General features: G+C 31.7%; 1 protein-coding gene across 1 annotated transcript; it reads left to right on the top strand.

Annotated features, from left to right (window-relative positions):
- Positions 1-845: 845 nt before the first annotated feature.
- On the top strand, positions 846-15,745 carry LOC111003468 (shootin-1). Its single transcript, XM_022274022.2, has 9 exons — positions 846-1,427; positions 2,545-2,731; positions 6,489-6,610; positions 8,676-8,824; positions 10,370-10,527; positions 11,470-11,653; positions 12,015-12,246; positions 12,839-13,117; positions 13,881-15,745. Exons 1-9 carry the CDS (start codon positions 1,166-1,168, stop codon positions 14,066-14,068), a joined length of 1,761 nt encoding a protein of 586 aa, XP_022129714.2. The 5' UTR covers positions 846-1,165; the 3' UTR covers positions 14,069-15,745.
- The last annotated feature ends 658 nt before the right edge of the window (positions 15,746-16,403 follow it).

The following is a 16,403-nucleotide window of genomic DNA, read 5'->3' on the forward strand; positions in this document are numbered from 1 at the left end:
TTTAGTCGTGTTAATTTTCTAGAAAACAATTATAATATTGCAGTCGTAATATACCATAACTTGAGAATAATGCTATTAATATATATATTTTACTTGTTAGCTTGCTAACTGCTGTTTATCCTATTTGGAATGCTTATATCACAATATATTTTTACATCTGGGTGGTCAAATGTAGTTTTCAATAGCTCATGATCGTCGTAAGTATTCATCGCGACAATTAAATCAAGACCGGCCATTTGTGTCCTGTTTACCCACGCTTCAGTCTTGTCGTTTGCAATACGGGCGGACCTTTTCACTAGAAACTATGTTAAAATTAGAATTTCCGTTCTTGGATGAAATGCATTCAGTACGATTGATGAACGATTCTCGTGATGCAGTGTTTGTAGTTGTCTTAATTGTGGCGTCCAATGGTAATTCACGTAAATAAAAATAGTAATTTTTATTCCATTCATTGTTAAGTACTTACCTATAATTTAAAAATAATACACGAGTCAATTTATTGGTAAACTAATTATTGTTTGCACATGAACGCACAATGCACATGAAATGGGTACCCGACCTAAAAACAACGCTGAAAAAATAAAATAAGTTAATAATTTTAACCTTATTAAAACAACGAATAAGTGGAATATAGGTATGTGGTTGGAATAAGTTAGATAAAACTAATTATATTTTAAGAATATAATTTATATAATTATGAAATCTGTTTTAAAGTTAATTTTTAATTTGAAAAATACATATAAAATCAGAGACTATCTATCTACTTTAAACAATAAACGTAAACATTAGACTGAATGACTCAACGATGACGTGCTTCTCATTATCATATCACAACTACAAGGCAAGCATACGTTTAAAGTTAGTTGCAATCTGCCACTGAACGACATTTGTCGTGCTGTTTTTATACATTTCTTTTTAATACTCGTACATTTCAATTTTATTTCTATATCATTTTGCCAAGGTTGCTAAGTGAGCGCGAATGACACAATGCAATAGTGCCGGATTAATACAGTGCGTATTTTCCTTAACCGCAAGAACAAAGGGAATAATGATGATAATGTGCTAAATCATTTTAAAACAATCATTAAGTTATAGATTAAATTTATAATTATGGAAATTATGAAAATGATCTCAAATTATTAATTCAAGTAAGAGCGTGTGCAAAATGATTAAAAGGAACGGTGATAATGTGTTTGCGATCGCATCGAACAATAATCAGTGTCAAGGCGGACGGAGTACTGTCTCACTCTGTCCCAGTGCAACCACAAGGATCCCGCGAGCCACTGCTGGCAGGATGACGCAGTCCGATGCGCAGCAAAACACTAAAGAAGCTAATATCGCGCTCTCTACATACGTTGAAAAATGGAAAAATAGATATGAGGATGCCGAAAGAAAACATAAAACCTATCTCCTTAAATCTGAAAAAGGTATTTTAATGTAATTTATATCATAAAAAAATGTTGATCTGTTATAATATAGTAAATACATTTTTATAACAAGCAAAGATTAAGTTCGAAGAAATATAAGTACAAATGACTCATTTCTATTTTTTGAATTTGTTATGGTATGATTTATAAGTTAATCAGATTTCACCAATATCAGTATTATGAAAATAATGGCTTAATTTTCGTTCAGAAATCTCACATCCTTTTAAATTTTTAAGAAACTTTTAAACTCATCATTAGATTTCATAAACATTGTGAATCTGCAATAATTTCCTATATAATCTTTTTAATTTGAAAAACTGTTTTATTAATGTTGATTAGTATTTTTAAACTCAAAAATATAATGTTTACCATATATTTTGGTAATGGTTTCTATTGGGTTCTATATATTAATACAAACAAAAGTATGTAATATTGAATTAATTAACAATCATATGCACTTAATCTATATAATCTGTTTTATTATTATTTGTAAGCAACAGCTCTTTTTAGTTATTGAGATGAGATATTGTAAGAGATGATAGAATTGACTTTATTACTTTTTTAAGTATATTTAGGAGTATAAGTTTATTTCCAGTATCTTGGCAGTGATCTTAGGTTACTATTTCAACATCCAAATCAATATCAGTTTAATCAAGCTATTACCAACAATGAATGTATTGCACATTACCTTATCACTAGATACTTTTAATTTTAAATCAAACGTTAAGATTTAAATTAAAACAAAAACTTAATGAATTTTTTGCTTCAATATAGAATGTGCAGTGTTAAAATAAAATCTTATTGTTACTAAACAGAAACTTACTGGCTAAATTTTGTTAATGACTGAGATCATTAACCACAGTAACTATTCTGTTATTTATATTGATCCATTTTATATTTAATAAGCTATGTAAAATGGGCAATTTGCAATGAGAACTAATTAGTTTTTCTATTTGATAGAACACAGATGTGTAAATAAAATAATATTCTCTGTGAGATACTCAAAATATGCTTGGAACTATACTGTTAAACATAACATAATTGAATCAAAGGCTTTAAAATGCCTGATATATGAAATTTATTATGTAACAATATTTGTCATTATTTTATTTTTCAGCTCGTCGAGAGCATGATGATCTTCTACGTCGTTATAATATTTTATTGGAAGAAAGAAATCATTTGGATGCAGAACTCAATGACAGGGAGCGGGAGCTCAACAAGCTTCGGCATGCCTCTGAGAAACTGTTTCAAGAATACCAACAGCTTAAAAACCAACATGAAATTGACTCGGGGGTTATGCAAAAGTAAGAAATCCTTTTTTCTTTAATTTACAAATACTAACTATAGAATTTTTAGGATTAATATTTGGTTAGCTGTAGTTACTAGGCTTGTGTTTACAAGCTAATGTAATGGAGCTTGGGGAAGTAGCCAAAGTGTGTCCAATTCACATACTTTTGTGTTTTTAAACATACTACATAAAAAATTAATGAGGACAGCATGTTTACAAGCTAAAGTAGTAGATTGAAGTCTGTGGGTGGTAGGGTGTGTGTTTGGAATACACATATTTTTGTGTTTTTAACTACATCAAGAAACATAATAAGGTCAGCATGTTTACAAGCTAATGTAATGGATTGTAGCTTGGGGAGGCAGTGTGTGGACACACTTACACTACCTCCCATTTTTTATATATACTACTTCAAGAAAAATAATGAGGACAGTTATAAACTTTTAGAAACACATCAAATAAAATGCTTGCTTCATATAAAATGTATTGGTTTATTGATGGAGACAGGTAAGGTGTTTGATGGAGGGTATGTTTTTATGAATGGACTTAATTTATATGTGCATGTTTTTTAACAAATCTATCTGTTAAGGAATTCTATTTTGGAAGTATGTAATATAATATAATTTGCTATATGCAGGTAATGTCTAGCCGTGTCGATTCTTTAATAGGCTTATCGACTTTGTATCCTTAGTCTTACTTAATACTATTATGCACCTTGTGTTGTTTACTACCTCTTTAACACTTTAATTTTTTCTACGTTCTGACAAGATCGTCAGTTAATAAGTTTTATGCTTTGTAGTTAAGTATAATGCTTATGCAAATCCTTTACCTAATTACATTCTTGTGATAAGACGCTGAATACTTTGTATCAGACATAGGTTTGTTAAAATTATGTGCTACTTAGTCATAGGCCGGCAACGTACTCTCCGCACAGGTCGCAGCGTAAATAAGTCTCTGAAAGGAGCTTCTAGTACTATAAGCAAAAATATTGAAGAATTGTATTCTAATAAAAAACATCTTAAATATAAATTCTTAACAATTATATAGTGTAACTAGAATTCCTTTTCGATTTATTTAATCGTTATATAACTGCTCTATTTGTAAGTGGGAGTACGTAGGCGTTTGTGGTGCATTTACGTAATGCCGAGATATCTGCAATCACATTTGTAGAAATCACTGATATTATCGCTAGAACTTGGAACCTGAAATGCTTAACTACACTTACACTAGACATTTATTAGCTCTGACACTCTTTAACTTTATGTGCAATAACGAATAATGCGTTTTACTAGCAGTTAATATTATTTGTGAACATACTAGCAGTAAAATGCTGAAGACCATCAAATTTGTTTTTAAAATAATTCAGTGAAGGGGACAGAAAGACGTAGGTACTCAAGTTCTTTCTATAGACCACTGGTTTGGGAAGAAGTTCAATAATACCTCTACATTACTGTGTTTAGTGCAGGATCTCAAAGATTTTCTTTCAAGAATATTCTCTCAATGTATACGTAATTTGAAGTAACCCATTTACGCCTATTCCCACCCTATTCGAAATTTTATGTCAGCTAAAGAGTTTGCTAATAATTATTTCTTAACTAATAATTCGTTGTAAACTTGTTGCTGATAGAGATATAGTTTTACAAAACGGGAAGGCGAATTAATCTTTGTTTTTTTTTTGTCATGGGTATCACAAGGTGTTATGTTATAAAGTAACAAATTATCAATTATGTTTTTCTTAATCACACAATGTTTACGAAATAAATCATAAATTATTAATTGATTAACTAGAATTTAACTAATTAGTAGTACGTGACTGAAATACATTATTTCAATGTCGTCTGATGTAAAATTCTAAATATTCTAAAAGCGTCCCGAATGACGCAAAATCTTTCGGAGAATTAAATATTCTGATTATACGTCATTGAAGGTTAAGGAAAATTGTGTACTATTTCTGCCAAATAAGGTTGAATATTAAGTAAGGGCTTGCATTACATATTCATATGATTAAAAGGAACCTTGCATATGCATGGGATGCGTTAAGTATAAAGTAATTAGGTGATTTGTCTTAGCTCAGTGTGAGGTTAAATATCGGTGTGGCCGGGTAACGGAACAAGATGTAAGATTTTAATTAATTTTTGATGAACTATGTCATTATTTTAATTATTAATATTTTAAGAAAGTGACAGCAAATTTATCATTCATTTAACTAAAATATTTTTGAAAGTTATCAGTGAGATTGCTTTTCCTGTTTTATTCGACAAATGAATTTTTTCCTACTTTCATAATTTTAAATGCTCTACGCATCATTAGGCAGATTAGCCAATTTTTTTCTTCTTAACACTTCTGTTATGAGACAAATGTGATGTACTGCTTTAAAATATTTGTTAACAAAATATTTGTAAGATGTGTTTGTCGTGTAAGAATAATGAAATATTTTCTTATATATATAAGGAGACTCGTAATAGCCAGGGTGGGTAGTTGAGAATAATATCAATCATAGATCGAGGCTTACTTAATATTTATGTCGACACATTCGATCAGAATATCAACGACTGTTAACTTGCGCAAGATCAATGCTTATAAAATATGAATTAATAAATTTGTGATGTACCGAATTTGCGTTCCACATTTTGCCTAGAAAGCTCAAATCATAGGGTGTTCAAAACATACGCGTATTAAAAAGAAATTAAATAGACAATTTGTTGTTTAGTTTGATTAATGAGTGAACTGCAAATCCTTAATAGTATTGTTTGTTATCACAGAGTAATTATAAATGATTATAAATGATCTCTGCGATTTTTGGTAAGTCAGTATATTCGGTACTTTACTCACGGTCGTAATTTTGTGTAACAGTTTGCGACCACGTATGTACTTTGTTATTAATTTATTTATTTCTTTTGTATTAATACATTGTAATAGGTGTAAGTTGTGTTTACCAAATCAATAAGGGGTTGCCTGGAAGAGATCGCTTGTTAGCGATGAGGCCGCCCGTTGCATACCTTTCAATTTTTATGTATTGTGTTATTGGTATTTCTTTGTAACGAAGTGTGAATAAATAAAATAAATAAATATTAAACTATTAATATATAATATTTAAATCAAGTCTCCCACTCCAAACATCACAAAACTATAATTCCCACAAGAAACATAGGAAATAAAACGTGCTTAGAACATCCTGTATGCCGCTAAATATGATAATTTCGGTACCAATTTCACTGCCGATGAAAAAGTTGTAATATTAAATAGTTTTCTGGTTAAGTGTGTGCGAGACGGTTCAATTTAAAATTTACTATGTTCGTTAAAGATTTGTTAAAAAGTTAAAATGTGTGTCGAATGCGTGAACGATGGAAAACTACTTCGGATTGTTATTAAACTATTGTGAGTAATGACTCGAGTGAATAATAAAATGCTACTAACAAAAAGCTGTGTTTATCAATGTGTCATAATAAAATAAGACCGCAGGAATATATTTATATAGAAATTGATATATATAGAGAAATTTTTTTTTTAATTTTACAACGGGGACGCCATTCCGTCCCAGCTATAGTTTTGTTCCTTAGACCAAATCATCTGTATGATATATTTTTACCGCCTTACGAATTGTGTGTTTGAAATAAGCTTAATTAAGCTAAATTACTTTTTCTTTGTATTTACGATGCGACACTACGTTGATGTATTGTTCAACTATATAATAGTTACGTTGTTCCTGTAGCACTAAAATATACAAAATGTTTGTTCATATATGCAATGCATATGATGAAATCCCTGAATTCCAGGGTGATGCAACAAGCGGGTGAATGGTACAAGCAGAATAAGCAGCTGAAGAGACGAAGTACGGCGCTGTTGCTCGCTCTGCCTACCACCGTTGACATTGATATCACTGACGCTACAGATACATGTATGTACTATCTTTATATTTTTTTTATTGCTATCCAGGAAAATATACGAATTATTTTATTTATTAATTGAAGTACAGCACACCATATACCTAGTCTTGCCATAAATACTGAAACAAAGAAATATATTTTTTTTTCTGTTGCAAATAACATTTATTACTTTTACAGTGTGTTAGTTTAATACATAAATAAAAAACAATTTATAATATAAAAAGCTTATTCGAAGTGGTCTCCATTGGGTGCGATACAGTCCTTAAAACGTTGAGGCCAGTTATCGATAGAAGCACGCACTCTTTCCATGGGAAAAATCTTCACTGCCAATCGTACGGATTGTCTTAGGGCCTCCAAATTATTTTGCCGTTTAGAGCAAGCCATACTTTCTAAAACTGACCATAAATCATAATCTAGCGGATTAAGATCGGGACTAGACGACGGCAAGTCTTCAGCGCTGATGAAGTCCGAAACGTTCATTTTCAACCAAGACTGCGTAGACCGAGCTTTATGACCCATTGCTTAGTCTTGTTGGAAGGACCATTCTTTGTTATTGAAAATGGTGTTATTAAATGGCTTCACTACCTTCTCAAGGATGGTATCTTGATACACTTGTGTCGAAGTTTTGATACCTTTTTCACAAAAGTATGACTCAGTCACTCCTTCATAGCTAATACCCCACTAAACCATCACTGAAGTCGGATAGTTCCCACGTTGCACACTGGCGACTTATTGGGAAGCTTCCTTAGAGCTTTGAGCACAAATACAGTCATTTTGTTTGTTAAAATGTTGCTCGATTGTAAAAAAAATCTCATCCGTAAACAAAATTTTTCTGTGACCACTCTTTGCGTACCGCTTCAGTAATTTTTTCGATTTATCACCCTATTCTTTTTTAAATTATCATTTAAGAAATGACCAGAACGTCTCTTATAGGCTACAAGTCCTAAGTCATCTTTTAAAAAACGCAACATGGTTCTAGGTGCTATCTTTGTCTCCCGAGATAAAATCTTTTGCTTTCGGACAGGATTTCTTCGAATTCTTTCCCTTACTGCTTTGACCACCTTTTTCTTAAGAAGACTACGTGGAAGGCCAGATATTTTTCTGTCACAAATAGAGGAGATCTCATTGTACCTATTAATAGCCCAGTACTCAAATATTTTACAAATACCAAGCGTATGGAGAGTTTTAAAATGTGCATTTAGCTTTATACCTACTTTGGTAATGCAATCACAGCGATTCGGTTCTCTTCATCACCCCACTGCATTTTAATATAGCAAAATATTATACAAAGTATTGGCGCCAAAATGAGAAAACTTAATGGACAATCATATAAAAATAACAGATTCAAAATTAAAATGTAATATTTTGTTTATTTTTAATTGTATCAGTATTTATGGCCAGACTAAGTATATAATTCTACACATCTGCTATCTATTCTAAAATATATATTTATTTATAATTATGGTGGATATAAATTTTTCAAACAATAAAAATGGACACTTACACTTACAGATAAACTAAACATTTTTTTAGTATTTTTTTTGTTAATGCGGATAAAGTTCCAGATAGGCGCTTAACAATGATTTTATTAATCCACTTCCCTATATATCAATGGATAAGCAATGTTTATTATAATATTTGCTATGAATTCGAATGAGGAATTAGGAAATATCGTTCGTTAAAAGCGAAACATTCGTTTATGCTTAGCTTAGAGACCTTATAAATTTATAATTGAATAGATAAACCGGCTACGCATTTGCGAGCTTCCTGACAGTCTATTGGCGGAGGAGTCACTTAACATACGACCGTTATCCATTTTTTCTAAAAATCACTTATGTGATACTTACCGACCACATAAAATCAGTATCGTTAAAGCAAACTTATTACAATATTACCATTCGTTATATTTTACTGAATATATATAAACCCACACAAACAAGGCTGCACTTAACAAAAGGAACAAGTAACAAACATGTGGCCGCGATAATAGGTGCGGTATGCACAAATACAATACATATAACATTCGTATTAAAATGTTTAAATATTGCAGTTATACTTATATTTTATTATCTGCAGCATCTGAAGCGAGCAGTAATGAAGAAGTGGAATTTCTGAAGCGTACAGTATCAGAACTGTCCGAGCAGATAGCGGCATTACAAACGGAGGTCAATGCGGCGAAGTTACACGAATTTGAGGCCCACGAGGTCAATGTGCAATTGAATCAGGTCAGATTCTCTACTTTCTATTTATAGTCTCTCTTTTTTGATTATATTTATGATTCCTCTTATTTAAGATCACTCAGGAATGATGTAGCTTTCCAACAGTGAAAGAATTTTTCAAATCTGCCAAGTAGTTTCGGAGCCTATTCAATTCATACAAACAAACAAACAAACAAAAAATCAAACCTTTCCTCTTTGTAATATTAGTATAGAAAAGTTTATACGTAGATTTAGAGCAGTGTTGGTCTAGTGGCTTCAGCGTGCGACTCTCATACCTAAAGTCGTAGGTTCGATTCCCGCTATGCACCAATGGGGTTTTTTTCTATGTGCGCATTTAACATCTGCTCGAACGGTGAAGAAAAACATCGTGAGGTAACCGACATGTCTTAGACACAAAAAGTTTACGACGTGTGTCAGGCACTGGAGGCCGATCACCTACTTGCCTATTAGATTTAAAAAATGATCATGAAACAGATTTAAAAATCTGAGGCCAAGACCTAAAGAGGTTGTAGCGCCACTGATTTATTATTTTTTATAAGTGGATTTAACTATAAGGTTACTTGAAAATTGACAAAATACAATTAACTCTTTGTAAGGCACATGTCATAGTTTCCGGTTTCGATTTCGGACGATATAATGATAAAGATAAGACAAAGACATGAAAATGTGCTCTGTGATACACGAAATGATTTAGTTACAAATTATTAAATGTTTTTGAGAAGGGATTACACCGTTATCAGCTTAATCCGAATTTTATATCATCCATAAACTGTTTCATATCTATAAAATTATTAATGATATATTAATATTTCATTATATATAAAATATTATAATAAGGGTCTGTTTCACAATGTCGGGATAAGTTCCAAATAAGCTATTTATTACTTATTGGTAGGATAAACAGTATTTTTGCGTTTCACGACTATCAGACGCTATTCGTCATGAAACGCGAAGTATCTTATTTGGACATTTTATCTTTCGAATAATTTATGTGTTGCATAGCTATTTGGTACTTTTTCCATACATTGTGAAACAGGCCCTAAATGAAATAAGTGCAACTTTAATAAGTAGGATTATGTGTTTTTGTGTCGTTTTAATTTTATGTTGTTGATTACTTCTCTTTGTCTGTCACACAATTATTCATTTTAGTATAATTAATGACGAAGAAAATTCTCGTTATCATTTCGTCGGCCTAAAATTCTTGCATTATTTGAATACTTAATTGTAAAATATAATATTATTTATTCAATGAATATACTTTCACTTTGTCTTACCTATAGGTAAATTATAATACTTGCCAATAATAAACACCAAAGAAAAAAAAACAGTTTTTTCCGTCCATTCACGCGTAATGCGATATCCAACGGAAGAAGAGTGTTTTTATAAAACATTATGGAAACCAAATACAGTTTTGAAATTGGTCCAGTATTTTTCGAGTATATTTAGTCCAAACATACAAAGATTGCCTTTTTATAATTTTCATTTATTCACATGATCTGGTGCAACTGGTGATCTATGAAAGACAATAAATAACAAACATTACATTTTCAGGACTTAGAGGTAGAAAGAGAAAAATGCGCGCAACAGGAGAAAGAGTTGGAGGAACTTAGATCTCAAATAGAGAGACACAACCGAGTGTCTAAACTACTTATGGAAGAGGTCACGGGTCTCAAGGACAATGCTGACAAAGACAGACAAATGGCCGAGACGTACGTATATATAAATGCATGAATTTATTAAGTTATTATTAGCCCAGTGTTATATAGTAGTCATTCGTACGTTTATTTTCATTAATAGTCATGTATCAATTACCCTGCAATGCCACACAATAGACTATTTGAGTTTTAAACCCATTTCAAATTGTTAACTTGCACAAATTTTTATTTGTTAAGTTTATTTGTTATTATTGGCTCTAAAAATTCAAAGAAACATTAACTTCAAAAACCCGCCAAAATCTTTCTCTAAGCAAGATGGCGGCGCACCATTATCTATGACGTACCATCAATCAAAGTGTGTCTAATGCGCCACCGTTATGTGTTTTGACACAACAATTTACACCGTTATGTGTTTTGATAAATATATAGTTATTTGTAACTGTATATTTTTACATGGAAAATAAATTAATAATTATTGACAAGGTATTTTACTCCAAAAAACTTTTAAAGGCCGTGTTTTATATCGTTAATTTTCAATAACACTTTCATTTTCATTATGTTAAATATGGCCTATTCGCCATATATGTAATGGTTTTGCTGGTAATGTAACCAACTGAGAATGGAACCCCACTATTACAACAATAAAATGTGTATGTAGGTTGGATGATATGACACCCCCTTTATCATTATTATATATAATAATAAAATATAGATATTATATAATAAAGATCTACATAAAGCCTAGCCTAGTTGTCTAGCTTATGTCAATGATAGTAATCACTAAAGTATTTAGTTTAACGAGTCATCTGCCTCTGATAATAATGAAAGTCTCAACCATGTCTAATATATTATATTCTTTGCTGACATTAAATAGATGATGGTACATCTTTTCTCTCTCTCTCTCTCTCTTTTCTCAAAATGTTGCGTATATCGAATAACATTGAGACAGTTGATAAAAATCAGTTTTGTAACATCTGTATATCTTTTTAATTTTAGTTACAAATCAGAAGCCCGCGACGCCAAAAAGCGTGCAACAGTACTGGCTCACCAGAGCGCATTGCTGATGGGCGAATTAGATCTGGATGAACGCCTGGGGCTGCTTTTAGGTGAAGTGGATAGTCTTAGAGACGCCTTGGAACAGCAGAGTAACAGGCATAGGGATCATGTTCAGCAGTTGCAGGTTAGTTCTTACTTATAATGCTTCTCTTTTTTTTTTTAATTTTTATAGAACAGGGGCAAACGGGCAGGAGGCCAATGTTAAGTGATACCGCCGCCCATGGACACTCAATGCCGGAGGGCTCGCGAGTGCGTTGCCGGCCTTTTAGCTAGACAGCTGGTTCCACAAAGTGGTGGTGAGCGGCAAAAGCTGATTTGAAAAACGCTCAGTTGTGGAACGCAACTCTCTTCATGGTTTCCGAAAACTCGATTTCCGGCGAAGTATTTTGCGGGTAGTAATCTCCAAGAGTCTTCGAGTTTATAGTTTTTAATATGAGGAATGTCGATTTAATAAGTAGTATTTTTTAATTCTACCTTTCTTTCAGCTACAATTAACTGAAAAGCATGAAGATACAGACATACTACTATGGGAAGAGAAAATAAGACTGGCAGAGGAAGATGCACAGAAAGCGTTAGAAAGAGCAGAAAGAGCTGAAAAGAAATTGGCGGAACTTGATAAGAGAGCTAAAGGTGAACCGAGATCTGCGCTTAAAAGCCGCATTAGCTACTTCGAAAGTGGTGGGAATGAGAGGATTAAGAAAGAGATCAAGGAAGAAGGTAGGTTCCTCTAATTTATACTCCAGAACTAGCTGAGTTTTCGGTATCTTTTTGTTTCCTGATAGAAAAATCTTAATAACAAAATAAGTCATATAGTCGGTCTTTTATGCCTGACACACGCCGTGGACTTGTGGGAAGGGGGAGTATTAAAGGCACACATGCACAGAACAGTCCATTGGTGCACAGACGTGATTCGAACACATGACCTCAGAGTGTAGAACCGCCCGCTCAAGCCAAAAGGCCAACATTGCTGAATCAAAAATCAAAATCATTTTTTCATATACAAGTAGGTAACATAATGTACACTTAGGAAGGTCTAAAAAGAAATGCTTTTAATTTTACATTTACTGTCAGTTCTCAAATCAAGGGCGAAGAGCGAAAGAGAAGGACTGGCAATAAACTCTCCACCACTTTTTTTATTATTTATAAAAATAATTTAAAAATAAGTACCAGAATGTTAAGAGGGTAATTCCTAATCGCAAGAGAGTAGCATTAAGTACTGCGTTTGTTACCATGGTTACGATCTTATTTTCATATAAATATAATATTAAAAATACAACACTGCAATTCATATAATAAAAATGCATTCCAGAACCAGCGCTGACACAAACTCCTGCCCCCTCACCCCAAGCCCCCATAACTCTACCCTCAATAACTAAACCCCCGGTTCCAACTCCCCCTGCATCACCAATCCCACCAGAAATCCCAATAACCACAATTCCCATTGCTCCACCACCCCCACCAGTTATGCCCCCACCGCCGCCTCCGCCGCCCCCGCCTCCAGTGGCCTTTGAATCCGTGGGTGATATGGATATGGCAAAGATGCTTGCAAGCAAGTCGGGCACGTTGAAGAAGACGAAACAAAATGGTGGTATGTTCTTTAGTTGAATCTTCATTTTACACTATTTGTTTGAAATTTTAATATCGAAATACATTTTTGCGATCAAATACAAGGCCCGTATTCTACAACGTAAATTAACATGAAATCTAGTTCCAATAGCTGTCAAATCACTTTTTCTATGTGAAGTTATATTTGACAGTGGCATATTTGACAGCGCTCAAATTGACATTGCGTCTTGAGAAATAAAATATGAACCTAAGTTTACAAGTTTAGCATTCATTAAATATAATTATTAATAAAAATTTTACATATGTTAAATGTTACATATTACATTTCTCTTTGTGGATATAAATTATTAAATATTTATTAAAATTTAAGCCGCACTTAAATTTTAATAAATATTTTGAATTTATAAAAAAATGGTGTCCCCGGTTATAAAATCATTTGTTAATAATAATACATTTGTACATACAAAATGTATCTGTAATTAAACTTTTTTAAATATGACGTATAGTAATATATATATTTAGGGCCTGTTTCACAATGTCCGGATAAGTTCCAAATAAGCTATTTGTTACTTATTTGTAGGATAAACAGTATTTTTGCGTTTCACGACTGTCAGATAGCGATAAACGTCATGAAATGTGAAGTATTTTATTTGGAACTTTTATCTTTCGAATAATTTATGTGTGGCTTAGCTATTTGGCACTTTATCCATACATTGTTAAACAGGCCCTTACTCTTAAAAATAATATAAATAATACATTAATAAAATATAAATAAACATTTTCAGGTGGGGCCATAGACGCGATAGTTGACCAAATAAAGGGAGGCAAATTCCAACTAAAGTCCACAGATCATGCAGTTGAGAAGAAACCCAAGGACGAACAACCCGAGGCTGTCAAAGAAATGCTACAGATATTAGGAACTCTGCGCAAGCGACGCGGACATAGGCCTAGCCTGATCACAGAAAATACGTGAGGACTTAAAAGAAATCTTGATAAATATCGTGATATTGAAGTGCCTATATTGGTGTTTTTTTTTTTAATTAAAAATGTGAATATTAAACATGCTGTTGCTAAATGTAAGCATTTATAAGATATTTTTATTAATTTTAAAATATATAAATATACATTATATAGTTAAATAAATGTATAGTTTGATAAAGTATTAAACTCTATTGCCAATTACATCTGTATTTGTATGAAAAATATTGTTTTATCCAAGCAAGCTTACCGCTTCAATTTAATTAATATCAATATTAAAGTAAAAAACAAAAAATCCTACGAAATTTCAAATTTGTCATGAATATTATATAGGTATGTATTTAAAAAAAATTGGGTTCCGTCGTCGTTTATTTAAAACCTCTTTGACGGTATTGATAATGCACGAAATTTCGAGTAGTGTAAATTATACACACTTTTTTATTATTAAGTAATTTCATTATCTCTTTAATCTTTATAATGCCACAAGATTTATTTTTCATAGAAAAAAATAAATCTTACAAATTTTTTGATAGAACACTAATAGTTATATTTATATACTTTAAATACTATATTTTAAGTATGGAATCATACTTGTAGTAGATTAAGACGATATTTGTGGGTAGTTTACAAGTTTTACAACATTTTGGTAAATTTTACAAGTTTTTCAAAACGTAACATTTGTTATGTTGCGACTTTAGATCGTAGTACACTTGTTTATATATAGTTATCGGAAGTAAGTCAGAGACAATATCTAGTGCAGTTTAAGTGTACTTAGAAAACCGCTTCTTAGGGCGGAATATGACTCCCTTATTTCTAAATCCTAACATTTTTTGACTTTTAGGAAGTCAGATTATGTTTATATAGACAGTGGTTTGACAGCTCTTGAAACTAGATTTAAGTTTGTGATACAGGCGTTAGTGCTAAGTCTCCTTTTTGAATCTTACCCTACCGCTCCAAACTATAAACGTGTGAGTTCGCGCTTAGAGTTGTCTTAGCTTAAGCACGTAAGGCGAATCCGAGTTTATATCAAAACCTATAGAGGCTTTTAAAAACGAATTATACTTGGAAGTATTATTATGGAAATGTCATCAAAAATGGATGTACTAAAGCTAAGTTAAATGTGAAATTAACACTACTTTCTATTGAAACTAGTTAGTAAATATACAGTAATACTTCGAGTTTCTCGAATATATCTTTAAAATATGTACGTATATAATATATTATATGCGATAGTATATTTTATCAAAATTTGAGATATTACTGTATAAATAGTACATAGTACAATAATTATTATATAATTGTCTGTTTATAGTGTTCCTTATATTTAATTAAAATGAGACTATGGCGTTCTGCCACTTATAATTGCCATTTTGTATGTTTATAATTAGAAAATAAATTTCAAACATAGATAATTTTTAGGTTATAGTGATTATAGAGCTTATAGAAATATAGATTAAAAGTGCCTTAAATTGTGTTCATAAATGAAGACACTTAAGACAACCATAGATAAGACAAAGAATTTACAAACTTGTTTATATCATAATCTGGCATAATGTATCTATGGTCTTCTATCTACAAATATTGCACTTGACAAGTTACCGTTTGGTGCCATCGACTTCCATATGAAGCATTTATTTTAAGAATTATTATTCAATAAACGTATATTTAATTACCACATTTTTTATTTATTAAATTACCACGACATTGTCGAATCTATCTACTACTAGACTACGAGAAATTATTTTTATATTACAAGAACTAAGAAAGAATGAAGGCACGGTTGTCGTTTCGTCAGCCCTGATAGGGCCTTTTCCCACGAAATTATTCGTTAAATGCTTTGGACCATCCAAAGCATTGTATTGTATATTTCAAGTATTGAAAATAAATATAAATACTTTAGTGTCTTATATGTATTTTTTATTATTTACAACAGTACTAAATTACTAATGCATACAAGGTAAAAAGGAATAAATTTTGATGTAAAATAACCTTCACTGAGTGTCCCAAATTCCGTGGTGTAATTCTCGGATCGTCAACGTAATCTCTGTAATTTAATATTCAATGATTTTACATTTGAATTTTGAAATACGTCTAAATATGTCTATGTCAAAATGTAATCTTATCTACGCCATTTATCATCATACGAATTCAAATGGCATCAACAAATAAAAAAACTTACAGCGCCCAGACAACGACAGATTTCTTTTACGAATTTTGGACATGGACTTATTTTAGCCAGCTGTTACTACTTAGTCAAATACTTGGTAGATCTGCTGGTTGTTAAAACTAAATGTATATCAATCTTGATTATTAAAAAAAAAATTTTTTTT

Source organism: Pieris rapae, chromosome 2 (genome assembly GCF_905147795.1).
Source record: "Pieris rapae chromosome 2, ilPieRapa1.1, whole genome shotgun sequence".
Taxonomy (NCBI): Eukaryota; Metazoa; Arthropoda; class Insecta; order Lepidoptera; family Pieridae; genus Pieris; species Pieris rapae.

Excerpts from the sequence above, each read along its gene's own strand:
- LOC111003468 (XM_022274022.2), top strand. The coding sequence starts at position 1,166 with ATGATTAAAAGGAACGGTGATAATGTGTTTGCGATCGCATCGAACAAT. Across the intron at positions 6,611-8,675 it reads CACTGACGCTACAGATACAT|CATCTGAAGCGAGCAGTAAT; the intron begins GTATGTACTATC and ends TATTATCTGCAG. Across the intron at positions 12,247-12,838 it reads GAAAGAGATCAAGGAAGAAG|AACCAGCGCTGACACAAACT; the intron begins GTAGGTTCCTCT and ends AATGCATTCCAG.